The sequence below is a fragment of the Anolis sagrei genome, chromosome 5, assembly GCF_037176765.1.
Source record: "Anolis sagrei isolate rAnoSag1 chromosome 5, rAnoSag1.mat, whole genome shotgun sequence".
Classification (NCBI taxonomy): Eukaryota; Metazoa; Chordata; class Lepidosauria; order Squamata; family Dactyloidae; genus Anolis; species Anolis sagrei.
In genome coordinates this window covers 54,100,117-54,123,832 of record NC_090025.1, presented here as the reverse complement: position 1 = coordinate 54,123,832, position 23,716 = coordinate 54,100,117, and the positions used below count along the sequence as shown (strand labels likewise).

The 23,716-nt window shown below is 40.4% G+C and overlaps 1 protein-coding gene across 4 annotated transcripts in view; it reads right to left on the bottom strand.

Moving 5' to 3' along the window:
- Window positions 1–20,898, bottom strand: part of RAPGEF2 (Rap guanine nucleotide exchange factor 2) — a 189,099-nt gene extending 168,201 nt beyond the window's left edge. For all 4 annotated transcript variants that reach the window (XM_060778766.2, XM_060778769.2, XM_060778768.2 and 1 more), the window contains exon 1: window positions 20,348–20,898. In XM_060778766.2, the coding sequence (XP_060634749.2) occupies window positions 20,348–20,416 (69 nt within the window). In that variant the 5' untranslated portion in view covers window positions 20,417–20,898. The remainder of the gene's footprint in view (window positions 1–20,347) is intronic.
- Between the last annotated feature and the right edge of the window lie 2,818 nt (window positions 20,899–23,716).

The following is a 23,716-nucleotide window of genomic DNA, read 5'->3' as shown; positions in this document are numbered from 1 at the left end:
TTTTCAACTTATGGTGACCCTAAAGTGACCCTAAGGTTTTTCTAGCCTAGATTTGTCCAGAGTGCATTTGCCTTTAGTTTTCTCAGAGGCTGAGACAGTATGGCTTGCCCAAAGTGACCCAGTAGGTTTGCACAGTAAAGTGGGGATTTGAACTATCACCCTGCAGTTGCAATTCAAAGTTTAAACTTCTACTGTATCACAATTACTGTTTTTTGCACTCTATCTAGAAGTAAACTGTTATCGTACTTTATGTCCACTTAAATCAAAAGGACAGTATAGTATCCTGGAAAATTCCTACTGATAGCAAGCATTGGTCATTCTGTTATGTGCAGAAGTAGCTAAGAAAATCAGTCAGTTATCTGAATTAACAATAAGTGAACTGTGAAGATGAGCTGATTAAGGTGAAATTTATTTTGGTGATTTTGTATCGCATCAATTTTTATGCAATTCTAACATGGATAGAAGTAGTAAACATTGATTAATAAGCTTCTGCCACTGTGAAATTAAAGCTGACTTTCGGCCCATAGCATTACAGAAAAAAAGAATTTTAAAGTGCCTTTTCAGTCTGTTCTATCACACATGACTATACCTCATAGGAGTTTTAACTCTTTTGTTTAAACTCCTGGCTGTAACTTTAAACATTTTTTCACTATTACTATTGTTTTAAAATGAGATTCAAGTCAATACATACTAGCATGTTATTTTTTTAACTTCTGATTGTATATAGGCCTGTATTATAAATTAGTAGAAAATGAGACTTAAATGGGAAAGCGGGGAAAACAGATTCACACACTTAAATTTCATCTATTATTCTTAGAATTCATCATCAGCCTTAGTATTATAAAAATGTTTTGACTAAAATGTCATGGATAGATTTAACATGCTATGAACAAGGCACATTTAGATAAATTACTGAACGTTTTCCTAGTAGATGCATCAGAACACTTATAGACATTTGTTATCATAACCATTAATAGGGATACGTACGATTCAGTTTAGTGATTCAGGAAAATTTGGCGAATCAGTAACCAGATCGCCAAAATGGACCAGACAGTATTTAGCTGAAGCCTTAGCCTGAATGGATCACGAGCAACCTGATCTTTATTACATGTCTTAGAGCACTTGGGAGCACAATTAGTCGCTCAGAATCAGTAAATTCAGAAAGTTAAAACAAGCATCATGCACATACTAAAGAAGCACTCAAAAACATCAACCTGTGATTAAAGTATTCTACTGATCCACTTTGATACACCTCTTGTTTCACCAAGAAATATGAAATTGAGCATCAGTGTAAGTAAAAGCTACAGTACCGATGACAGCACAACCCATAAACACACCCATAAAGAATAGGATATGAAGAAAAAGTCATATGAATACTTAAATGATACAACTGTATTTGCACAAGACTTGTTCTGCAAATATATATTCTCATCGTAGAAACAAATATTTACAAATTACAGATAACAGTGCTTCCAGCTCCCCAATTTGATTCTAATTTTGGAAGTGAAACTGCTCTTTCCAATACCACCAGTGAATTCTTCCCAAAGTTACTTTCACATCAAGCATATGTTCCACATCATGACACACACCGAATAATGGATCTGCAGTTACAAGCAATCCCCAAGCTACAAACATCCGTTAAGAAGTGAGAGAAATCTACCCCTAGGAAGGGAAAATCACACCTGAAAGAGTTATCATGGTAAAAAGGTGTCTCCACTAAAAGCTTTATCACCATTCCTTGTTTCCACAATGAGTCAAACTTTTCAAAATCCAACTATCCCAAGGACAGAAAGTGAGGTGAAATCTTCTGAACAGGAACACAAACAGCAAAACTAACATCACAGAGGTGTTATTCCCTATGCTATCTAAAGCTTTAAAAAACTGGCTGGAGTCACACGTAAAAAATGTACAACTTACAAACAAATTAAACTTAAGAACAAACCTACAGAACCTATATTGTTCACAACTGCCTGTATTTCACAATTTTTCAAATATTTAACTGCTTTATTATATAATGTTTCTTTATCTTTGTCATCAGGCTGGCAATTATCATGCACACAAAAAAACCCTCTGCCTAGAAATAAATAACAATAGAAATAATCTATGGTAGAAAATGTAGAAGTGGAACAGTGTTTATCTCATGAACACAGTGCATGGCTGATATTATTAGTTCATAAATATAATGGCCTTTGTTACAAGATTTAAAGTAAAGTTATCACTATTACAATGCAGCAGTTTTAAACAGAATGCCGTTCCGCCCAGAGCTAAAATTCAGTGCAAGAAAGTAATTAATAATAAATCTACATTATAGCAGCTATACAATTCCTGCAATACACAGTAATCGCTGGCCAGTAATTTACTAAAGCAGACAGCTCTTAAGACTTCTGGAATGTTATTACAACACATTAATTCCCCTTTCAATGAAATTTTGTAGTTAGAAACTGTTATACAATCCCTTGATTTAATGATTCCCCAATATATATGTAGCTTGCTAGAAAAATGCTCGGAGCACTCAACCTACTTAAATAGGTTTTTTAAGGAGGTTGATAAGCAGTGCTGATCCTTGTCAATAGGGAAAATGCAACAACATGTTTGAAGAAACATTATGCAGTTTACCAGCATTTGTCTATAAAGAAGTAATGGCAAAGCCGGAAACATTCTCTATTAAGATTCAAATTGATAGCTCAGCACTACAGTGCTTCATTGCCTTTTTGACAGCAGCTTCTTGCAACAGAATGTTTCCATCACTTTTCTTGTCATTTCTTGGGTTTTCCCCTCTTCTTGCTGCCCAGCTCCTGGCTTTCAAACATTCTCAGGCATAAAGATGATGCTTATACATATCCAAATATTCACAATCCTACTCCCACAGTAATTTCAACCTTGACTATTTTACTCTTACTCATACTTCCATTTATACAACAACCCAAGATGCCCCATTTAATAAAACACATTAAATATATTTTCTGCCTGACATCAACTATCCAATTCTTTTTAATATAATACTTTCTATCACTCGAATCACTTCACTTTTCTTCAAAAATCCTAGGACTCCGAGGGCCCTTTCACACAGCCCTCTATCCCAGAATATCAAGGCAGAAAATCCCACAATATCTGCTCTGAACTGGGTTATTGGAGGCCACACTCAGACAATGTGGGATTTTCTGCTTTGATATTCTGGGATATAGGGCTGTGTGGAAGGCCCCTTAGGCCCCTTCTAAACTGCCATATAATCCAAATTATCAACGCAGATCATCCATATATCTGCTTTGAACTGGATTATGAGCCTACATTGCCATATAATTCTGTTCAAAGCAGATAATGTAGATTTTATAGGACAGTTTACCAGGGGCCTTAGTAGTAACACCTTTATAATGTGTTTTTAAATATGTTTGGAGCCATTTTAATTCTGGCTTTTACTTGCATATTTTAAAAATATGGAATCTATTATATTATTCTACATTAAATATTGGTCCAAAATATCCACCAGATCATTCTTACATGCTTCATCATAATTATCAGTTGGTATATGTAGTATTAACCATTGATGATCTACACTCGTGTTTAAAACGATTCATGCTCACCACATATTTATTTATTTATTTATTTAAAACATTTATATTCCACCCTTCTCACTCCAAAGGGGACTCAGGGCAAAGCACAACATATACACGGCAAACATTCAATAAGAACTTTCATTTCACACAGTGTATAATGGAAGCAATATTTCCCAGAAAGAATTTTTCCTCAAATTAATTTGATAATCACGGTGTGATAGAGTCCAACTATGGACTAGATCTGCACTCAGATATAAAATTTACTGAGTATGACTATCTTTTCATCTCCCATTTTAGTGGTGCAAAGATAAGAGGAGGCAATCTGTACACAGCCCTGAGTTGCTTGCACTACTAGCAGAACAAAAATGTAAGAGATGAATAACCATGCAGTATTCACATTCTAATAAAGATGTAGAACTCTACAGCCAATAGCCTCCTTATCATTGAGTCTGTGAATCCAATCCAGATTTTACTGCAGCTATCCATGGCGCTGAACCTATATTTATGGATATAGTCCAGTGACACAAATAACTGATTTAAAGTTCTGATTAAAACCTGGAACAAAATCACTGCCCCACTTACATGGAAGTCATCCACCATCACTGTCTACATTACAGCAATTAATTTCTCAGTATTTAAAGGTTCCCTAGCTATGGTACTACTATAAGGTTATTGTAGATATACAAGTCACCTTCTCTAGTGAGATATTAAAATATGGTCCATTAGAGAAATTTGTAATTAACCATAACTGTTATACATTAATCCCTTGGCCCGAACTTGTCTCTGAAAGGTACTATCACACACTGAAATTTATTGCCTCCCTAAAAAAATCAGGTATGTTTTTGTCCACTAGTCAAAGTTACACACATATACAATACATTATCACCACAGTTTTTCACAGATACTAATCAAGAGTTCAAAAACAATACTAAAACTGATTTGCAATCCAAAAATAGAGCAAAAGATCCCCATGAGAGTGCATTCAACTTCTCTTTAAGTGGGTTTAGCCATTGTGCTCAAACACCTGATGCTACCTACCAAAAGAGGAAATAAGAGGTTCTGATCACAATAAAACAGAAAATACTAACTTTGCTAATAGAAAAGGAAGAAACAGAAATATTCTAGTTTAAAACTGCCTTTCGGTTCATGGAAGTGGAAAGGGGATATCACCATCCTCCTATTTCTATTGGATTCCAGTGTTGCACTAGAAAAATCCCATGCTGGACTCCCCTCTTAAATAGAAGCTCAGTGTAGTGGTTCTCAATTTGTAGGGTGAGGCATAAAAAACTTTTTAGAAATTTAATTATTGCAGTCAGATCTTAACTTTCTGTGGGGTTAGGGGCACAGGATTCATACAACATTGGAAATATCCACTAATAACTCTCACTCACCTGTGCCACCTGTCAAAGGAGGAAGTAACAAGTTCTAATCATAATAAATGAGAAAATACTGGGAGAGAGGAAGAGGAGTTGACAGAAGAGCAGAAGTAAGAAAGGAATACATGAATACATGAAGATGGCACACACAGCTATTGTGCCCTTGAATGTGGCTGTGATTGCATATGGGCTGCATCATGGAAGGAGAGATGCTTTGCAAGTGGTGGATGATCACAGGGAGATAAAGAGACTGTCAACAAGATGGCAAATTCAACCATCCTTTCAGGCAAGCTGAGGGCTCCTTCTTTTTCTCCAAAAGCTCCTTCATGATGGCAGAGCAGCCACCAGAAATCTGAAGCAGTCTGAAGAACAAACAGTAAAGAGCATTTTCTCTTCTGCCACCCCTCTGTCGCAGTTTCCCACTCTTCTTGCATTCCCTCATCCCATTCCCCTGTCACAAATCTGAATACAGCTGCACACTAGAAGTGTTCATTTTTCCCTATTTTCGTGGGCATCCTGAACTCCTAACCCCCACAAAAAGTAGTGGGCCAACTGTACTATGACAAGCAGGGGGATGCAATGACTGCACACAGATATAAAGGGAGTCACAGGGAGAAAACTTTGAGAACCACTGCTTCAGTGTATTATATTGTCCTTAAAAAATACCTGGAAACGGTTCAAATTCATGGACCATAAAGAAATGTATTAAAAATAAATACTCTGGCTTGACTGGAGAAACCACAAATTACATTTCCTTCCTCCTTCAACAGTAGATGCATTCTTTGGATGTCAGTCACTAATGAGCAATACACACACCTCAGAACGCATGCATTTCATTCTTCACATCCCCTTCATATTTAACTGATGAGACAACCAAATTACTATCTAAAGATAGCACAAGGTCAGTTCTAGCTGATGACGTGCAAAACAAGCCTTAAATGTGTGTCCACCAAACATAAGGAGCCACAAAGCTATATCCACTCATTGATAAGTATTCTGAAAATTTTAAGAGGCAGAGGAATTTGCTACATAGTGACAAAACAGCCTAAATTGACCTCAAAGAGCACTACTATGAGTTCCTCAAAAGTTAGCTACCAACCAAGACAGGCAGTAAGTGGACAAATGCTGAAAAAGAACACATTAAAGACATGCTTATCTGCACTTCAGATTTTTTTATATATGTATCGTGTCAGCAAAGATGAAACAAAAACCCTTATGATTCTGATATCTTCATGGAGCAATTGGAAAATACTCAAATTTCCCAAGGGAAAAAAACTAAGGTGCATCTAACTTGTAGAATTAATGCAGCTCAACACTACTTTGCTCTGGCTTAATGCTATGAAATCATAGGATTTGTAGCTTGGTGGAGTACTACAGCTCTCTGACATAGAGGGCTAAAGATCTTGTAAAACTACAATTTTCAGGATTCCATAGCATGGTGCCATGGCAGATAATCATGTCAAACATTAATTCTATAGTGTAGAGCAGGGATCCTCAAACTATTTATTTATTTATTTATTTATTTATTTCTTGCATTTATTGACCGCCCCTCTCAGCCCGGAGGCGACTCGGGGCGGTGAACAACAACAACAAGAAGACAATGTACAGTGAATCAAGACGATACAAACCAAACAGATACAACATAACATATACTTATACTAAAAAATCCGCTTCGTCAAGTCCTGGGGTCATAGCCGAAATTCGTAGTCCTAGTTCATTCCATTGTCAATTTAACTACACTCAATTGAAGGCCTGCTCGAAGAGCCATGTTTTTAGGCCCCTACGAAAGGCCATCAAGGAGGGCGCCTGTCTAACTTCAGCAGGGAGAGTGTTCCACAGCCGGGGGGCCACCACCGAGAAGGCCCGCTCCCTCGTCCCCGCCAGACGTGCCTGTGAGGCAGGCGGGACCGAGAGAAGGGCCTCCCCGGATGATCTCAAGGCCCTCGTGGGCTCGTAGGCCGAGATGCGGTCTGCAAGGTATTTTGGGCCGGAACCGTTTAGGGCTTTGTAGGATAACACCAGCACCTTAAATTGGGCCCGGTAGCAAATCGGCAGCCAGTGGAGCTGGGACAGCAGAGGCGTTGTATGCTCTCTGCGTCCAGCTCCCGTTAACAACATGGCTGCCGCGCGCTGGACTAGCTGAAGCTTCCGGGCCGTCTTCAAGGGCAGCCCCACGTAGAGAGCGTTGCAGTAGTCGAGGCGGGATGTGACCAAAGCATGTACCACCGTGGCCAAGTCAGACTTCCCAAGATACGGGCACAGCTGGCGCACGAGCCGAAGCTGTGCAAATGCTCCCCTGGTCACCGCTGAAACCTGAGGCTCCAGGCTCAGCGATGAGTCCAGGGTCACACCCAAGCTGCGAACCTGCGCCTTCAAGGGGAGTGCGACCCCGTCCAGCACAGGCTGTAACCCTATACCCTGTTCGGCCTTGCGACTGACCAGGAGTACCTCTGTCTTGTCTGGATTTAATTTCAGTTTGTTCGCCCTCATCCAGACCATTACAGCGGCCAGGCACCGGTTCAGGACTTCGACGGCCTCCTTAGTAGCAGGTGGGAAGGAGTGACAGAGTTGGACATCATCTGCGTACAGATGACACCGCACCCCGAAACTCCGGATGATCTCACCCAGCGGCTTCATGTAGATGTTAAACAGCATGGGGGACAGGATGGAACCCTGAGGAACGCCACAGGTCAACGGCTGCGGCGTTGAACAGGAGTCCCCCAGTAACACCTTCTGAGTGCGACCCTCCAGAAATGACCGGAGCCACTGCAGAGCAGTGCCCCCAAGACCCATCTCTGCAAGGCGTCCCAGAAGAATACCGTGGTCGACGGTATCGAAGGCCGCTGAGAGGTCCAGGAGCACCAACAGGGACACTAAGGCCCGGGGGCCGAAAGCGGCCCTCCAAGGTCATTTATCCGGCCCTTGCTCAGGGTCAACTTAAGTCTGAAACAACTTGAAAGCACACAACAACAACAACAACAACAACAACAACAACAATCCTACCTCATCAGCCAAAAGCAGGCCCACACTTTCCATTGAAATACTAATAAGTTTATATTTGTTAAAATTGTTCTTCATTTTAATTATTGTAATGTTTTTAAGTGGTTTTTTTTGCACTACAAATAAGAGATGTGCAGTATGCACAGGGAATAATTCATTTTTTTTTTCAAATTATAATCCAGCCCTCCAACAGTTTGAGGGACTGTGACCTGGCCCTCTCTTTAAAATGTTTGAGGACCCCTGGTGTAGAGGTACCCTAAGATATATAAAGGTGAACATTCAGAGATAACACTTAAGCCATATCATGATGTTCTGACTATAGCTCCTTCAACACTATACAGATAGTCCCCAAGTTATGAACAAAATAGGTTCTGTAGGTTTGTCCTTAAGTTGAATTTGTATGTAAGTCGGAAGAGGTGCATTTTTAAGTGTAACTCCAGCATGTATGTGTGCGTGCACATTCCGGATAACACCGGGAAGGGTTAAACCTCTGCAGTGTTTCTTTTGCTGTTTGTGCCCCTGTTCAGAAGATTTCACCTCACTTCCTGTCCCCGTGATAATAGGATTTTGAAAATGTTGGCTTGCTATGGAAACAAGGATTGGTGATAGAGCCTCAGTGGAGACATCTTTTCCCCATGATAACTCTTTCAGGAGTGAATTTCCCTCCCTAGGGGTAGATTTCTCTCACTTCTTGTTGTCTCACCCCTTTTCTTAACTATGAGTTGTTTATAAGTTGGATGTTTTTAACTCGGAGACTGCCTGTAATCACAATCACAAATAATTTCAGTGCACAATTTATACAAAGTTCTGCATAGAGTGAATTGGAAAACAGGGCCTATAATATCATGCCACTTAACTGTAGGAAAAGAGCCATACACAATCTTTCCCCAGTGTTCTAGAAGTGCAAAGGATGAGCGCCTGCTGTTTTTTTAAGTTCCCGGTGGAAACACCTTTGTCATAAATCATGGACAACAAAATGTCAAGCCAAAGGCTCAGATGCCCTCATCTCCTTGTTATTAAATGAGGGAGGTTAAAACTCTGTATTTCTGATTTCCAGAAAACTCTTTTGAGGCATTTGAACTAAAATTTTCCATATACTAGAAATGGAAGCTTCTAATTTCCTACCAATACATGCAGAAAAATAAACAAAGGACAAACTCACAAGTATCCAAGTATCCAAGTCATAGTTCGATCTAAGTTAAGCATAACTTCAATTGTAGTTTTTCAAAGTATAGCTTCCATAGGCATAACAGATAATTCAATAAGTAGAACTAGACTTTTTTAAAAATCTTAAGGAATTGTTACCTCAGACTACACTATGCCACACACATGACACATTCACTGAGGTCATACAGAATGACTAACAACATCCCTACTACATGATCTAAAGATCATGTATGGAGCTTTCAAGCTTGGTAAATAAGGATACATTTCACAAATAATAGACTCTAACCAGAGCAAGCAACTGAGGAGAACGTAGGGGAAACATTTTGTCCCACAAACATTCCAGTTCCAGAATGCCCCAGAATCAACTGCTGTGCAGCAAAAAAAAATAAAAATAAAATAAACCTGAAGTGACTTCCAGCTTCTGTTTTCTGTGGCTGATTTTTTGTGGGTTTGTAGCTCACACAACGCTCCAGAAGTGGCAATTTGCTCTTTGAGCCTCAAGCAACCATTTCCCCGCCCTGACTTTTACTATACTAAACCACATGTCTAGAATCAGCAACACAATACAGACTCCCAAGATTCTGCTAGTGCTTTGAAAGAATGCACAGACCAAAGAACAGTCTGCAGAGCAAAAATTATCTATTAATGCAAAAACAATGACTGGATAGAGAAATATCACCACAGATTGGATTTGAAGAATGCAAAAATTCCCAGGTTCTACTGAGAAGAGAACTGGAAAGTTCAAAGTCAAGTTATTTTAATCTAATGATTCTAGTCACCATTATTGAAAGCAATAAAATACTACAATTCCTTGCATTCACTTTTATTTTCATATAGATTCCTATTCTGCCTGGCTACAAGGAACACCACCTTTTTACCACTGCATGAAGCTTGTCTCGTTCATGTTCCTCTACTGACCTCTACTCCATTTTTTTAGAACTCTAGCCAACACAAAAGATCACCATTATTTGGATTTTTTATTTCTTTCAGTGCTACTTCTGTCTGAAACTAGGCAACCTTTCAAATCCCTCATGCAGTTCTTAAAAAGTGAACTGGAAGGTGGGTTGAAGGGTAATGGCACAGCTAGTTGGCTAAAAAGAAAGCAATATGGGCAATAACATACTGAGGGCTACATCAGACGTCACAGAACATATCACTAGCATTCATCACAGAAGCAAGGATAAACTCCCCCCTGGGCAAACAGAAAAGTAGACAACCTGGAAGGCACTGAACAGACTGCGCTCTGGTACCAAAAGATGCACAGCTAACCTTAAGAAATGGGGCTACAAAGTGGAGTCCATGACATGTGAGTACAGAGAAGAGCAAACCACAGACCACTTACTACAATGCAATCTGAACCCTGCCACATGCACAATGGAGGATCTTCTCACAGTGCAGCAACACCAGAGGCACTCCAAGTGACCAGCTTCTGGTCAAATGACATTTAGCATAAAGCCAAGTTTTTTTTTTAATAAAAAAAAACACCTTGTGTTTTAAAATGCATGTAACTGTACCTTCAACTCGCTTCTGCCACAATAAATAAATAAATAAATCACAGTAGCAGTGTTCCTCTGCAAAATCCAACAGAAAATATGTGCAGTCGATATGTCACTTTCCTATTTTTTTTATTTCCACAGAACAAGTCCTCCTGTGGATATGATGAAGCATCCCAACACCCTATATGCAAAAATAGATTGAACATTTGACTGGTGTTTGCTTCTAGCAGTGAACAAAGTAACATGTGATATTGACTAAATAATGTATACCTTCCAGCTCTTAACTATATGAAAATTGTGCATCAAAATTGCAGACATAGACAGAAAGCATTTCCACTTTTGAAAAAAGCAAGTCTCTTGATTTGAGCTGGGTAACTGGATGACCTTGGGCAAGCCATTCTCTCTCACCCTCAAAAGAAGACCCACCCCCTAAAAAAATCTTACCAACATGTATTTTTAAAAGACTCATTATTTTAGAGTCTCCATAAGCCAGAAATGACTTGAGAGTGCACAACAAATAAGTCTCTGAACATTTGACTTGTTCAAGGGATGGTTAGCAAGTCAATGCCTTGGAATGGCTTGATTTCTGTTACATTTTTCTTCCTTTATTTTCCTTTTTTACTTTCATTGCTATAGTTTACTCATAAGAGCTTGTGAAAACTGAGCTTTAGGGCAGATGAAATACTGTTTGTTTGGTTCATATTATGTACATGTGTATACAGTAAAAGCAATAAAACTGTAACTGGGCTGACTGGCATTCGGAAGAGGAAGAGGAGGAGAAACCAGAAATATAATCGTTTTTCTTACCTACCATAATTCACTCAAAAATATTGCTTTGAAATGAAAAATAATAGGAAGAATACCCTATCTAATTTGATGTTGATCCATTCCTTTGGACTTCACAAATCTACAATTTGCCAAAGTATACGATCCTGTGCTTTTATTTTCCATTTCTGGCCAAATAACGTAACTATTGGCAGAATAAGCAAGTGTAAAAGTTCAGTGAAATAACTAGATAACCAAAAGCTGGACAGTACACAGTAATCATCAGTACAATCCAAAAGTAGCCCATCTGTGTAATTAATTCATTTAATTATGTTATTTTACTATCAGCTACTTTTGCTTCTTTTCTTGCATTTGTTATATCTACTTGATAAGTTCTCATTATCACTTCTACAAATGAAGTGTTTCAAAATCACTGCAACAGGACAGAGACAACAACCAAAACCACAAGGAATATTCAACAGATTGAACCCTTAAAATACTATAACCAGCAAATTATCACTTTACATGGTATACAATTTTTTTTTGTTTCATATTCTACTAACAGATACCAAATGAGTAAGTCAAATTTGCCGCTTAACATGTTACCATTCAAAACTCAAGAGTGTCTGAAGGATTTTCACTGGAATCCATACGGTTTTAGGACATACATCACAAAGCAGTCATTCAGATCTTTTATCAACAGCACATTTTATTTTGGCACTCATGTGTGACACACATTTATGCATACCTAAAAACCAAGAGATACCCCCTGCAAACTGAAATTCTTCATCTTTTTTCTCCTATTGACAAGGCTGGAGTAAGCAGGTGTGCTGGAGCAGATGAAACAAAGGGAGCACTGTTCCAAAACCCTGAGAACTACTCAAAGCTTGAACATTTATGCCAATTAGGAGTTTCTAGCATGAAAGGCATTTTAATTCTGCAAGTTCAACATATACTGAGTTTATGTCATAACAAAGCAGGGGTTTCCCCCCAAAATGAATTCACAAAGGAATTGATGCCTTCCTTGGTCTAACTGTTCAAATATATTAAGAGGTCTTTAAACAGTTACTTTCATCAAGGACCAAACTATGAGTAACAAAGAGCGGCTGGCAAAAAGCTGATTTTCCAGGGCACATTCTCTTTGTGATGTGATCTCAACAGACTGTGTTAATTTCACAGTTTATATCCAAAAATAAAGTGGAGTAGGGGCAAGATTATGCATCATGTTCATTTAAAATGTTACTGAATACATATTATCTTGCAAAAAATGTATACATTTGTTTAAGAAGCCGGGATAATTTAAATATTACTAAATTATCTCAATCTGTGACAAGCACTAACAGGGGTATGTGCCAAAGAAGCAATGCCCATCTGCTGCATTAGTCTTTCTCCTCCCTCGGCCTGTGCAAGAATTGGCACTACAAAAGGAATCTAGTTGGATTTCTACTTTTAACACATGGCTGCTATTGGTTGTTCTAGGATACCCTAAAGGGCAGATTATTAGATCCAATGAATAAACAAGCAAGCACACATATCTGAGATCACGCTCTACTGAACAAAGTGCAACTTACTGACAAGGAGTCATGCTTAATGTACACAATAAGCATCATTACATTTGGTTTTTGAGAGCAGTATGAGCACACTTCAAAGACTGTCTTTTGATGAATGAAAGAACAGAAATGATTGCATGAGATAATATTTGTTTATACAACAGTGACACATACTCTGTATCCATAGGAATTTTAGGTTTCAGTTCTGTCTTCAGGTTTTTCCAGACTAACCAAGAACACTCAGGATACTAAAGGGGTTGCCCATTAATATAAATCATATTACTCAACTATTTATTTCACATCCTATTCACAGTCAAAACTCTAATTCAACTTTAGAAACAGGACAGCCTACTTTTTCTAAGTAAAATAACTGACTAAATATTTTTAACAGCTCATCCTGTATTGTCTACTCAAACCATAGGTACATCCACACTATAGAAACAATAGTTTGACATCACTTTATCTGCCATGGCACAATGCTATGGGATAATGAGAGTCGTAGTTTTACAAGGTTTGTAACCTTTTCTAACAAAAAGTGCTGGTACCTCACGAAACTCCAACTCCTATGATTCCAAAACACTGAGCCATGGTTTCATACTGCATTATTTCTATAGTATAGACATGCTCCAAATCTCCTGTTGGATTAAATCAGATTTAATGCCACATCAGTTTGTGGAGACAGGTCTGTGACCCTGATCTTCAAATCTATCACATTAAATAGCTGTTATTATGAATTACTACACATATATCTTTAAGCTTATGTATCTATTGCTTTGATTCGCTTTCTGCATTTACACTATAGTCTCTAATCCACTTCAGATGAAAGACTCACCCACAGGGAATTCCCAAATACTAGATAAAGCCCTCTTTTACCCAACCATATGTGCACAAGCTGTCGACTGGGCCCTTATAGGAAATGACATGCCTGCGGAAACCTTCCACATTCCACTGAGAATTCCCCCTCCATTTAGTGCATGAGGAAAAAAGGATGACTCCATGGATACAGGAGATATACAAAGACCTACCATCCCCACTGTCATGCCACTCACATAAACATGAGAAAGATGATTCAATCAATCCTGCAGTATGGATTGCTTTACAGAACATATTGACAGTGAAGGCACAGAAATTTGCAATATTAATATTAAAATCATGATTTTTTTTTAAAAAGATATTCTGCAAAGCTTACAATATTACAACTAGAAATTTTAGAAAATACATACATCAGCATTTAGGGAGGGAAATCCTTTTCCTTTACATTTTTTCCTTTACTTTGGTCATTTTACAGTGGTACAAAGGTTAGGACTGCCCATCCATATCAGTAGCAGAAGTAGAAATGCAGTCATTGTAACCATCAAGATATTTTAGAGGGAAGATATAAATTATTAACTGAAAGCAAAATAAAAAACTAACTTGAACATTTATTTATAAAATAACCACTCAAGTGAACGTACAAAAACAAGCCAAGCAAAAGCTTGGTTCCCTGAAATCATAATTAAATATTTAAATTCATTAATATACTTATTCGGACAGTACAGTTTTAAAAGAAAGATGCCCTGGACAACTCTGAAGCTATGAAAGAAAACCGACAAAAACAACAAAAATCACAGAGCTACAAAATATATTTTGAAAGTAATGACCTCCAATAAACAACAGAAGCCCATTTGCAGACCCAAAGGTTTGTAATGGTAATAACCAACTCCATTTCCTGCAATCCAATTTTAGTGTTTTACAGTTAAAAAACAACTTTGACATTATTAATTTAAAGTTACTTTCAAAGTACAATGCCAGAGTGTCTTTAGACTGCAGGTACTTCATATTTGCAGTGCTAATGCAGCCCTAGCATTCTGGATTCAGCATTCTGCACTGTTTTTTTGTGTTGGTCCCATCTCTGCAATGAAGTTAAATTTCTTCACTGCGTCATTTATGCTTTAAAAAACCTGGCACCCAGCAGTAAAGTTTAGCACTTCACTTTTTTGGCAGGACATATTTTGTTTCTAATGATCTAGCCTACCCTGATGGACATGATGGTAAATGCTCAAATTTAACTGGTCAATCTTTTTGAGATGGTCCAGCTGACACTCTCTGGGTTTTTTTATTCTCATATGCAAGTGATAAAACAATTACATAAAATGCAGTTTGCTCTAGGGCAAACTAAAGGTAAAGTTTCCCCTTGACATTATGTCTAGTCGTGTACAACTCTGGGGGGTAGTGCTCATCTCCATTTTTAAGCCGAAGAGCCGGCATTGTCCGTAGACACCTCAAAGGTCATGTGGCCAGCATGACTGCGTGGAGCGCCATTACCTTCCCACAGAAGCAGTACCTATTGATCTACTCACACTTGCATTTTTTCAAACTGCTAGGTTGGCAGAAGCTGAGGCTAACAGCGGGTGCTGACCCCACTCCCCGAATTCAAACTGCTGACCTTTTGGTCAGCAAGTTCAGTAGCTCAGCAGTTTAACCTGCTGAATCACCGGGGGGGGGAGGGGCTTCCCAAGGCCAAACTACACATCAACAAACAGAATCCCAGGAAGAAGAACTGTGCCCCTTTATTTCCTTCTAAGTAATATAGTAAACGTTGTAGCAGGAGGGTCAAAGAAGGACACAAAAACAATAAGTCTTAAAGCAAAATTCTAAAGGTCAGGGTTATTTTTAAAAGCAGATACCTGTGATATTTTTTAACTCCAAAACCCATTACGCATACCGTAAGTCCAAAGATAAAGCAAGCTAATCAAAATAACTTATCAGTAGGCAAGGACTTCAGGACAAACAATCTCCCGTCAATTGATTTGACATTATTACTTTAACATTATTGTTGGAAAGGGTCCAATATTATTGGCAAACACAACAATTAAACATTGTTAAAGTTAAGACATGTGGAATTTGAAGACAGCAATGCAAGCCCTTTTTAAAACAGGACAGATGGCACTAACTCCAACAAGCAAAGTAACTCCATGAAGCATTAGCTATTGAGCTAAGTCTTCATAGAGGGATCAGTAAAAAGCTTATTTATCTTTAAACGATTGGCAGTAATAACCTCTACAGTCACTATTTGAAAGCAGAGGGAATCTGCTCAGCTTAACGCAACCTTAAAAGGGTTATCCTGTAAAAATGTATTCTCTGAGCATCTTCTTCCACTTCAGATCCTGTTTGCTAAATGCTAATAATCCAAGAAAGACACTGGGCCAACTCATGACATTCCGCAGAAGCAGGGCAGAAATGAAGTGTACAGGTGGATAAAAATATTTATTCAATTACGTAAGAATTTTCTTTCCACTTCTGAGCAACATGCACTTGCCAGAAATGCCACAGTGTGCTGTGGAATGATAGAAGATGGCAAAAACAGCAAGGGAAGAGCAGAAATTGAGTTTAACTATCTATTTAAAATAGGCAGTGGAAAATCCTGAACTGCAGTGAGCAGTAAAACAAATAAATAAAGTATGGTAAATGTGTATTCATTGAAACATTATCTTTCCAGAAAGGATCAAAGGCAATACTTTGCAGTGGGCGGCTGAAGTAAAATATGCAAGAAACTATGATTTAGTACACTATGATCCCCAAGAAAACATAGAAACCCAGCACAACAAATTTAAAAAATATGGAAGCAGCGCACCCCAGAATATCCTATGTTTAAAAGGTGAACATTGACATTAAGTCTAGTTGTGTCCGACTCTGGGGTGGTGCTCATTTTCATTTCTAAGCCTAAGAGCCGGCATTGTCCATAAACACCTCCAAGGTCATGTGGCTGACATGACTGCATGGAGTGCCGTATCCTTACTGCTGGAGCGGTACCTATTGATCTACTCACATTTGCATGTTTTCGAATGGCTAAGTTGGCAAAAGCTGGGGCAAACAGCGGGAGCTCACACTGCTCCCTGGATTCGAACCTGTGACCTTTCAGTCAGAAAGTTCAGCAGCCCAGCGCTTTAACCTACTGCGCCGCCGGGAGCGCCTTTTAATTAGGCACAGAATTGCAATACTGTTGATGTAAACCATAACCTATTCTTGAAACTAATTAATTAGGCATAGGATTGCAATATTAGTTTCAAGAATACATTGTGGTTTACATCAACAGTTCAGTACATCAACAGTTTAGTTTAGCAGTACCTATTGATCTACTCACATTTGCATGTCTTTGAACTGCTAGGTTGGCAGAAGCTGGGGTTAACAGCGGGAGCTCACCCTGCTCCCTGGACTCAAACCACTGACCTTTCGGTCAGCAAGTTCAGCAGCTCAATGGTTTAACCCGCTGCACCACTGGGGCACCTTCCTATGTTTACCTAATAGGTAAAGTAAAGGTTTTCCCCTGACATTTAGTATCATGTGACTCCAGCATTGATACTCATCTCCATTTCTAAACCAAAGAGCCGGCATTGTCCATAGACACCTCCAAGGTCACGTGGCTGGCATGACTGCATGGAGCGCAGTTACCTTACCAGAATTTTTAAAAATTACACAGAAATCGAGAATATAAACTGAGGGAAGACAATCTACAAACCAAACGACCACCTCGCAACATTAGCTATATATGAGTCTGTCTGCCTGCTGAGATGAATGTCCAATTCAAACTTAGAAATGGGAGAGGGTCAAAACTAAATTAAGCATCCATCTTCCCAGAAGCACCCATCTATGGTTTACAGTGCTGGTGGAGATGGGGGTAGGGAAACTAAGTGCTTCTGACTGTGAATGAATTAACAGCTTTCCTTCTCATAAGGAGAAAAAGGATTACAGACATCTGAAAACAGATTAGCTCATGTACCCAATGCATATAGACAGGAGGAGGGAACTAAACTAGCAGAGTTGTTTGTCTGCACACTTTTTGAGAACGCAATTCCATTTTTACTATGTTTCTTCTTTTCAATAAAATCCTGCAATATTCAAATCTTCACTCTACCCTCCTGGCAGGCTCACATTCTCCACCACAATGTAGATGTAACATTTTCCAAAAGGACATAAAGAAGAGCCCTCCCACAGCGGACTGTGCCAGCATGGATGTGGCTGTGAAAGCATTTTATGGGCCATCTGAATCAAAGCATTTTGATAGGCTACTGGAATTAAGGACCGCTGGGAACCCATTCTGAGGAAGAAAAGGGCCCTCTCTATGTAGGCCAGGAGGTCTCTTCTTTGGACATAGACAAAAATAGATAAATTATACTGAAATTGGAGGGGGAGAGGGTTGAAGAGATAAAGGAAATGCTGAAGATGAAAAAAGAAATTATGCTGACATGGGGAGCATGGATGAGATAAGGAAGTATGGAAGATGAAAAAAAAAGATAAATTATGCTGAAATGGAGGGAGGTATTATGAAGAGGTACAGAGGTACTGAAGACAAAAAAAATAGATAAGTTACACTGAAATGAGGTAGAAGGGGTATACAGTACCAAAGATAAACAATAAATTATCCTGGTATGCGGGATGCAGTAGAAGAGAAAGAAGTACTGAAGACAAAGATAGATAAATGATACTCAAAGGGCCGGGGGATTTGGGGGGAGGAGGAGAGGATAGAAGAGATATGGAAGTAATGAAGATGAAAATACACAAATCTTATTGAAATGAGGGTAGAAGAAACCGAGAAGACAAAGATAGATAAATTACACTGAAATGAGGTTGAAAAAACAAAATGAAAAAAAATACATTATTCCGATATGGAGACTACAGTAGGATAGGTTAGCATGAAAGATAAAAATAGACAAATGATATCACACTGGGGGGCAGGGTAAGACAAGATAAGGCAGTACAGTACTAAAGGCAGAAATAAATGATACTGAAATGAAGGGGTGCAGTAAAAAAGTGGAAAATTAATAAATAATACTGAGATGGGGGGTAGGGGAGAGAGAGAAGTAGAAAACCAGAGATAAAAATAATATATGCCAATATGGGGAAATACAGTAGGTTAATACTAAAAATAGGCAAATGGAGGGGTAAGAAGAGATAGGGAAGTACTGGCAAAAATAAATGATACTGAATGGGAGGGGGGAGTGAGAATACAGCAGAGGTGATAGTGAGATACTGAACATATACATATCTAAATCATATTAAATAGGGAGTGGGAGAGATAAAGTACAGTCCTGAAGGCAAAAATAAATTATACTGATATGGGGGGAGGGGGATATGGCAGAAGAGAGAGAAGTCCTGAAGACAAAAATAGATCAATTATACTATCATGAGGAAATACAGTGGAAGACATATTGTTATTATTAAGATACAGAAGTACTGAAGGCAAAAAATGCATAAATAATACTAAGATCGGGGGCTAGAAAAGAGAGAGAAGTAGAAAACTGGATATGTTATTAGTAGTAGCAGCAGCAGTAGTAAGATACTGAAGTACTGAAGGCAAAAGGCACAAGTAATACTGAGATTGGGGTTTAGAAGAGAGAGAAGATGAAGGAGAAAACTGAAATTATTATTATTATTATTAAGATACAGAAGTACTGAAAGCAAAGGGGACAAACAATACTGAGACTGGGGCTAGAAGAGAGAATGAGAAGTAGAAAACTGGATATATTATTATTAGTAGTAGTAGTAGTAAGATACAGAAGTACTGAAAGCAAAAAGACATAAATAATGCTGAGATTGGAGGCTGGAAGAGAGAGACTAGTACACTGGAGAAATTATTATTTGGATACAGAAGTATTGAAGGCAAAAGGCACAAACAATACTGAAATTGGGATTAGAAGAGAGACAGAGAAGTAGAAAACTGGATATATTAGTAGTAGTAGTAGTAGGAAGATACAGAAGTACTGAAAACAAAAAGACATAAATAATGCTGAGATTGAGGTTTAGTAGTAAGATACAGAAGCACTGAAGGCAAAAATTGAGATTGGGGGCTAGGAGAGAGAAGTAGAAAACTGGAGATATTCTTATTAAAATTGAGAAGTACTGAAGGCAAAATAATCATAAATAATACTGAGATTGGGGTTTTAGTAGTAAGATACAGAAGTACTGAAGGCAAAAAGACATAAATAATGCTGAGATTGGGGGCTAGAAGAGAGAGAAGTAGAAAACTGGAGATATTATTATTATTATTATTATTATTAAGATAGAGAAGTACTGAAGGCAAAAGAAAATCATAAATAATACTGAGACCGGGGTTTAGAAAAGAGAGAGTAGCAGAAAACAGGAGATAAAGCACAATATATTTTGATATGGTTGGCTAGAGAGAGAGAGAAATGATACTGAAATGGGGGGTGAAGAAGAGACAGGGAAGTGGAGGCACTGAAGGCAGACCTCCATGAGGGACTGAGACAGTGAGAAGAAGAGACAGGGAAGTCCAGCCCTGAAGACTCTAATATGGGGGGGGGGGGGGAGAGAGAGGGAGAGAGAGGGAAGGAGAGGAAGAGAGAGTAGGCATCCTGTGGCAATGGGGCGAGGGGGAGAGGGGCGAGGAACAACAGAGGAGGAGGCAATGGCGATGGGGGAAGGGTCCTGCGCCCTCCTACCTGGGGGCTCCTCTCGGCCGGGTTCTTCATGACCGCTTGGCGGAAGTTGTTATCCACGTAGGACGCCATCTCGCCTTTTGCGGGGCCCTTCTCGGAGGCCAGGAGCGAGGGGGAAAGGGGGCTTCTCTTCCTCCTCCTCTTCCTCCTGCTGCTTCCCCCTCAGGGCCGCTCTCTCTCTCTCTCTCCTTCCCTCGGCCTCAGTGTCGCCGCCCCTCGGCCGGGCTGCGCCGCTCTCCTGGGCGGCGGGGCTCGTTCCCAGCTCCGCCTTGGCCGTGCTTCCCCCTCCGCCGCCGCCGCATCCCCTCGGGCGGCAGGGCGGGAGAGGGGCGGCCGCGGCGCTGCCTCCTCTGCTCAGGAGAGGGGGGGGCAAAGGGGGCGCCCAGAAAGAGGCAGGGGAGGCAGGACCGCCGGCTGGGGCCTTCTCCGCTCAAGGCAGCAGGCGCGGCCTCCCGCCCTCTCGGCCCTGGCTTTGTGCCGCTGCGACCATGGTTGAGGCGGCGGAGGGAGAGACGGAAAGAAAGGAGAAGCCGAGAGAGGAGACGAGGAGGAGGAGGAGGAGGAGCCCGCCCGCCGCTGCCTCAGGGTCCCGCCCCTCCACTGCCCGCTCTCGCCTTCTTCGTCACCAGAGGCTCCCAGGCGCCACCCAGGCACCTTCAGAGCACCCCCGACAGATGGCCACCCCGCCTCCAGGGAAGGACACTCCACCACGCTCCACACAGCTGAATAACATCCCACAATACCTGCTTTCAACTGGGCTATCAGACTCCGCACTGTGGGATTTTCTGACTTGATATTGTGGGATGTAAGGCTGTGTGGAAGGGGGCTCAGATAACCCAGTTCAAAGCACAATATTGTGGGGTTTTCTGCCTTGATATTCTGGGATATAGGTCTGTGTGGAAGGGCACTCACCCACACCTCTTCCACACAGCTAAATACAATCCACAATATCTGCTTTGAACTGGGTGTATATGACAGTATAGACTCAGATAACCCAGATTATCTGAGTGTGGACTCAGATAACCCAGTTCAAAGCACATATTGTAGGATTTTCTGCCTTGCTATTCTGGTATATAGGGCTGTGTGGAAGGGCCCATAGATCTTCCAGTTCCATATGGATTGTATACACCTGTGTAGAAGGGGCCTCAGATAATCCATTTAAAAGATGATATTGTGGATTATCTGCCTTGATATTCCGAGGGCTCTTCCACATAGCCATATAACCCAGGGCCCTTCCACACAGATATTGTGGGATTTCCTGCTTTGATATTCTAAGGCCCCTTCCACATAGCCCAATATCTCAGAATATCAAAGCAGGCAATCCCACAAAATCTGCTTTGAACTTGGTTGTCGGAGTCCACGCTCAGATAATGTGGGATGTAGGGCTGTGTAGAAGGGCCCTCCCAAAGGAGGAAGGAACCCCAGAGGCCACCCAGGCTGGCCCTATTCCGCCAGGCACCCTCAAAGCACTCCCAACAGATGGCCACCCCGCCTCCAGGGAAAGAGGCTCCAGCACGCTCCCAGGCCCCTTCCACACAGCTGAATACAATCCCACAATATCTGCTTTTAACTGGGATATATGGCGGTGTGGGCTCAGGACCTTTCACACAGCCCTATATCCCAGAATATCAAGGCAGAAAAATCCCACATTATCTGAGTGGGGACTCAGATAATGGATTATCTGAGGCCCCTTCTACACAGGTGTATAAAATCCATATTGAACTGGAAGATCTATGGGCCCTTCCACACAGCCCTATATCCTAGAATATCAAGGCAGAAAATCCCACATTATCTGAATGTGGACTCGGGGGCCTTCCACACAGCCCTATATACCAGAATAGCAAGGCAGAAAAACTTACAGTATCTGCTTTGAACTGTGTTATCTGAGTCCACACTCAGATAATTCGGGATTTTCTGCCATGATATTCTGGGATATAGTGATGTGTGGAAGGGCCTCCAGGCCCCTTCCACACAGCTGAATAAAATCCCACATCAGCTTTGTAGTGGAATATATGGCAGTGTGGAATCAGGGCCCTTCTGCACAGTCCTATATCCCAGGATATCAAAGTAGAAAATTCCACAGGATCTGCTTTGAACTGGGTTATTTGAGTCCACACTGCTATATATTCCAGTTCAAAACAGATAATGTGGGATTTTATTCAGCTCTCTGGAAGGGCCCTCAGATAACCCAGGCCCTATACTCCAGAATTGAAACCCAGGTCTTCTGTTTATCCCAGATTATCTGGATTATGTAATCCAGGTTAAAGCAGAAAAACCGGGATCAGATCGTGGGAGATCGGGCCTGTCTTAAAAGCAGATATTGTGGGATTTTCTGCCTTGATATTTGGGGTTATATAGCTGTGTGAAAGGGCCCACAGATTCCTTGTTGCAATCTGAGCCGCCTCTGTGGCTTCTCTTCCTCCCGCAGTAGAGATACTGGCATGCCTTCAAGATATTTCAAACCTGTGGTGACCCCTAAGGTCAGCCTGCCTCAAGATTGGGTTGTAAGAGGTTTGCCATGGATTTCCTCTGCGGCTGAGAGAGTGACACTTCATCAAAGTTACTCGCACCTAAACCAATAAACTGTCCCTCAGTGCAGATTGTTGTGTACCTTCAAGTTGTTTCTAATATAATGTGTTTTTCCAGCCAAGGTTTTTTTGGCGAGGGGAGGGTGGGTTGCCATCGCATCCCTCTGAGGCTGAGAGAGTGTGACTTGACCATGGTCACCCAGTGGGCTTCCATGGCAGAGTGGGGATTTAGTCCCTGGCCTCCAGCGTCCTAATCCCACACTCAAACCACTCCACCACACCGATAATACAATTGCATTATTCCTGTGGCCTTAATTTGGAAAGAACAATCACCAAGGGTAGGTAGGAACTTTGACCTTTAGGGTAAAGGATAAGAGTTAAAACAGAGGACCTCTTTCCCTTATCCTTGCCTGGATTCCTTCCCAGAGTGTTGATATAACCTTGGGAAGCAATGCAAAACATGTAACCATATATACTTGTGTATAAGTCAACCTCACATATAGGTTGGGGCCAAAATTATGGAGTGGATATGACCCATGGATAAATTGAGGTTTATTGGGGAGAAGAGAAAGCACTCATGTTGCCTCAGGAGGACATTCAAAAAGGTCAGAAGTGGTGTTGCAGTGGAAAATGCTGCTTTTACATTCTCCCAAGACAGACTAAGCACTCAGGTTTGCCCCACTATTCAGAAAAAAACAGGGAAAGTTTAGATATAGTGCTTATATTGACTGTAGATAACTCAACCCAGGTTTTGGGGTCAATTTTTGAAAAAAAATGTATATACAGTAATTGGTATTCATCTTTGATTTGAATGAAATGCCTCTCATCTACTAGCTTTAAACAC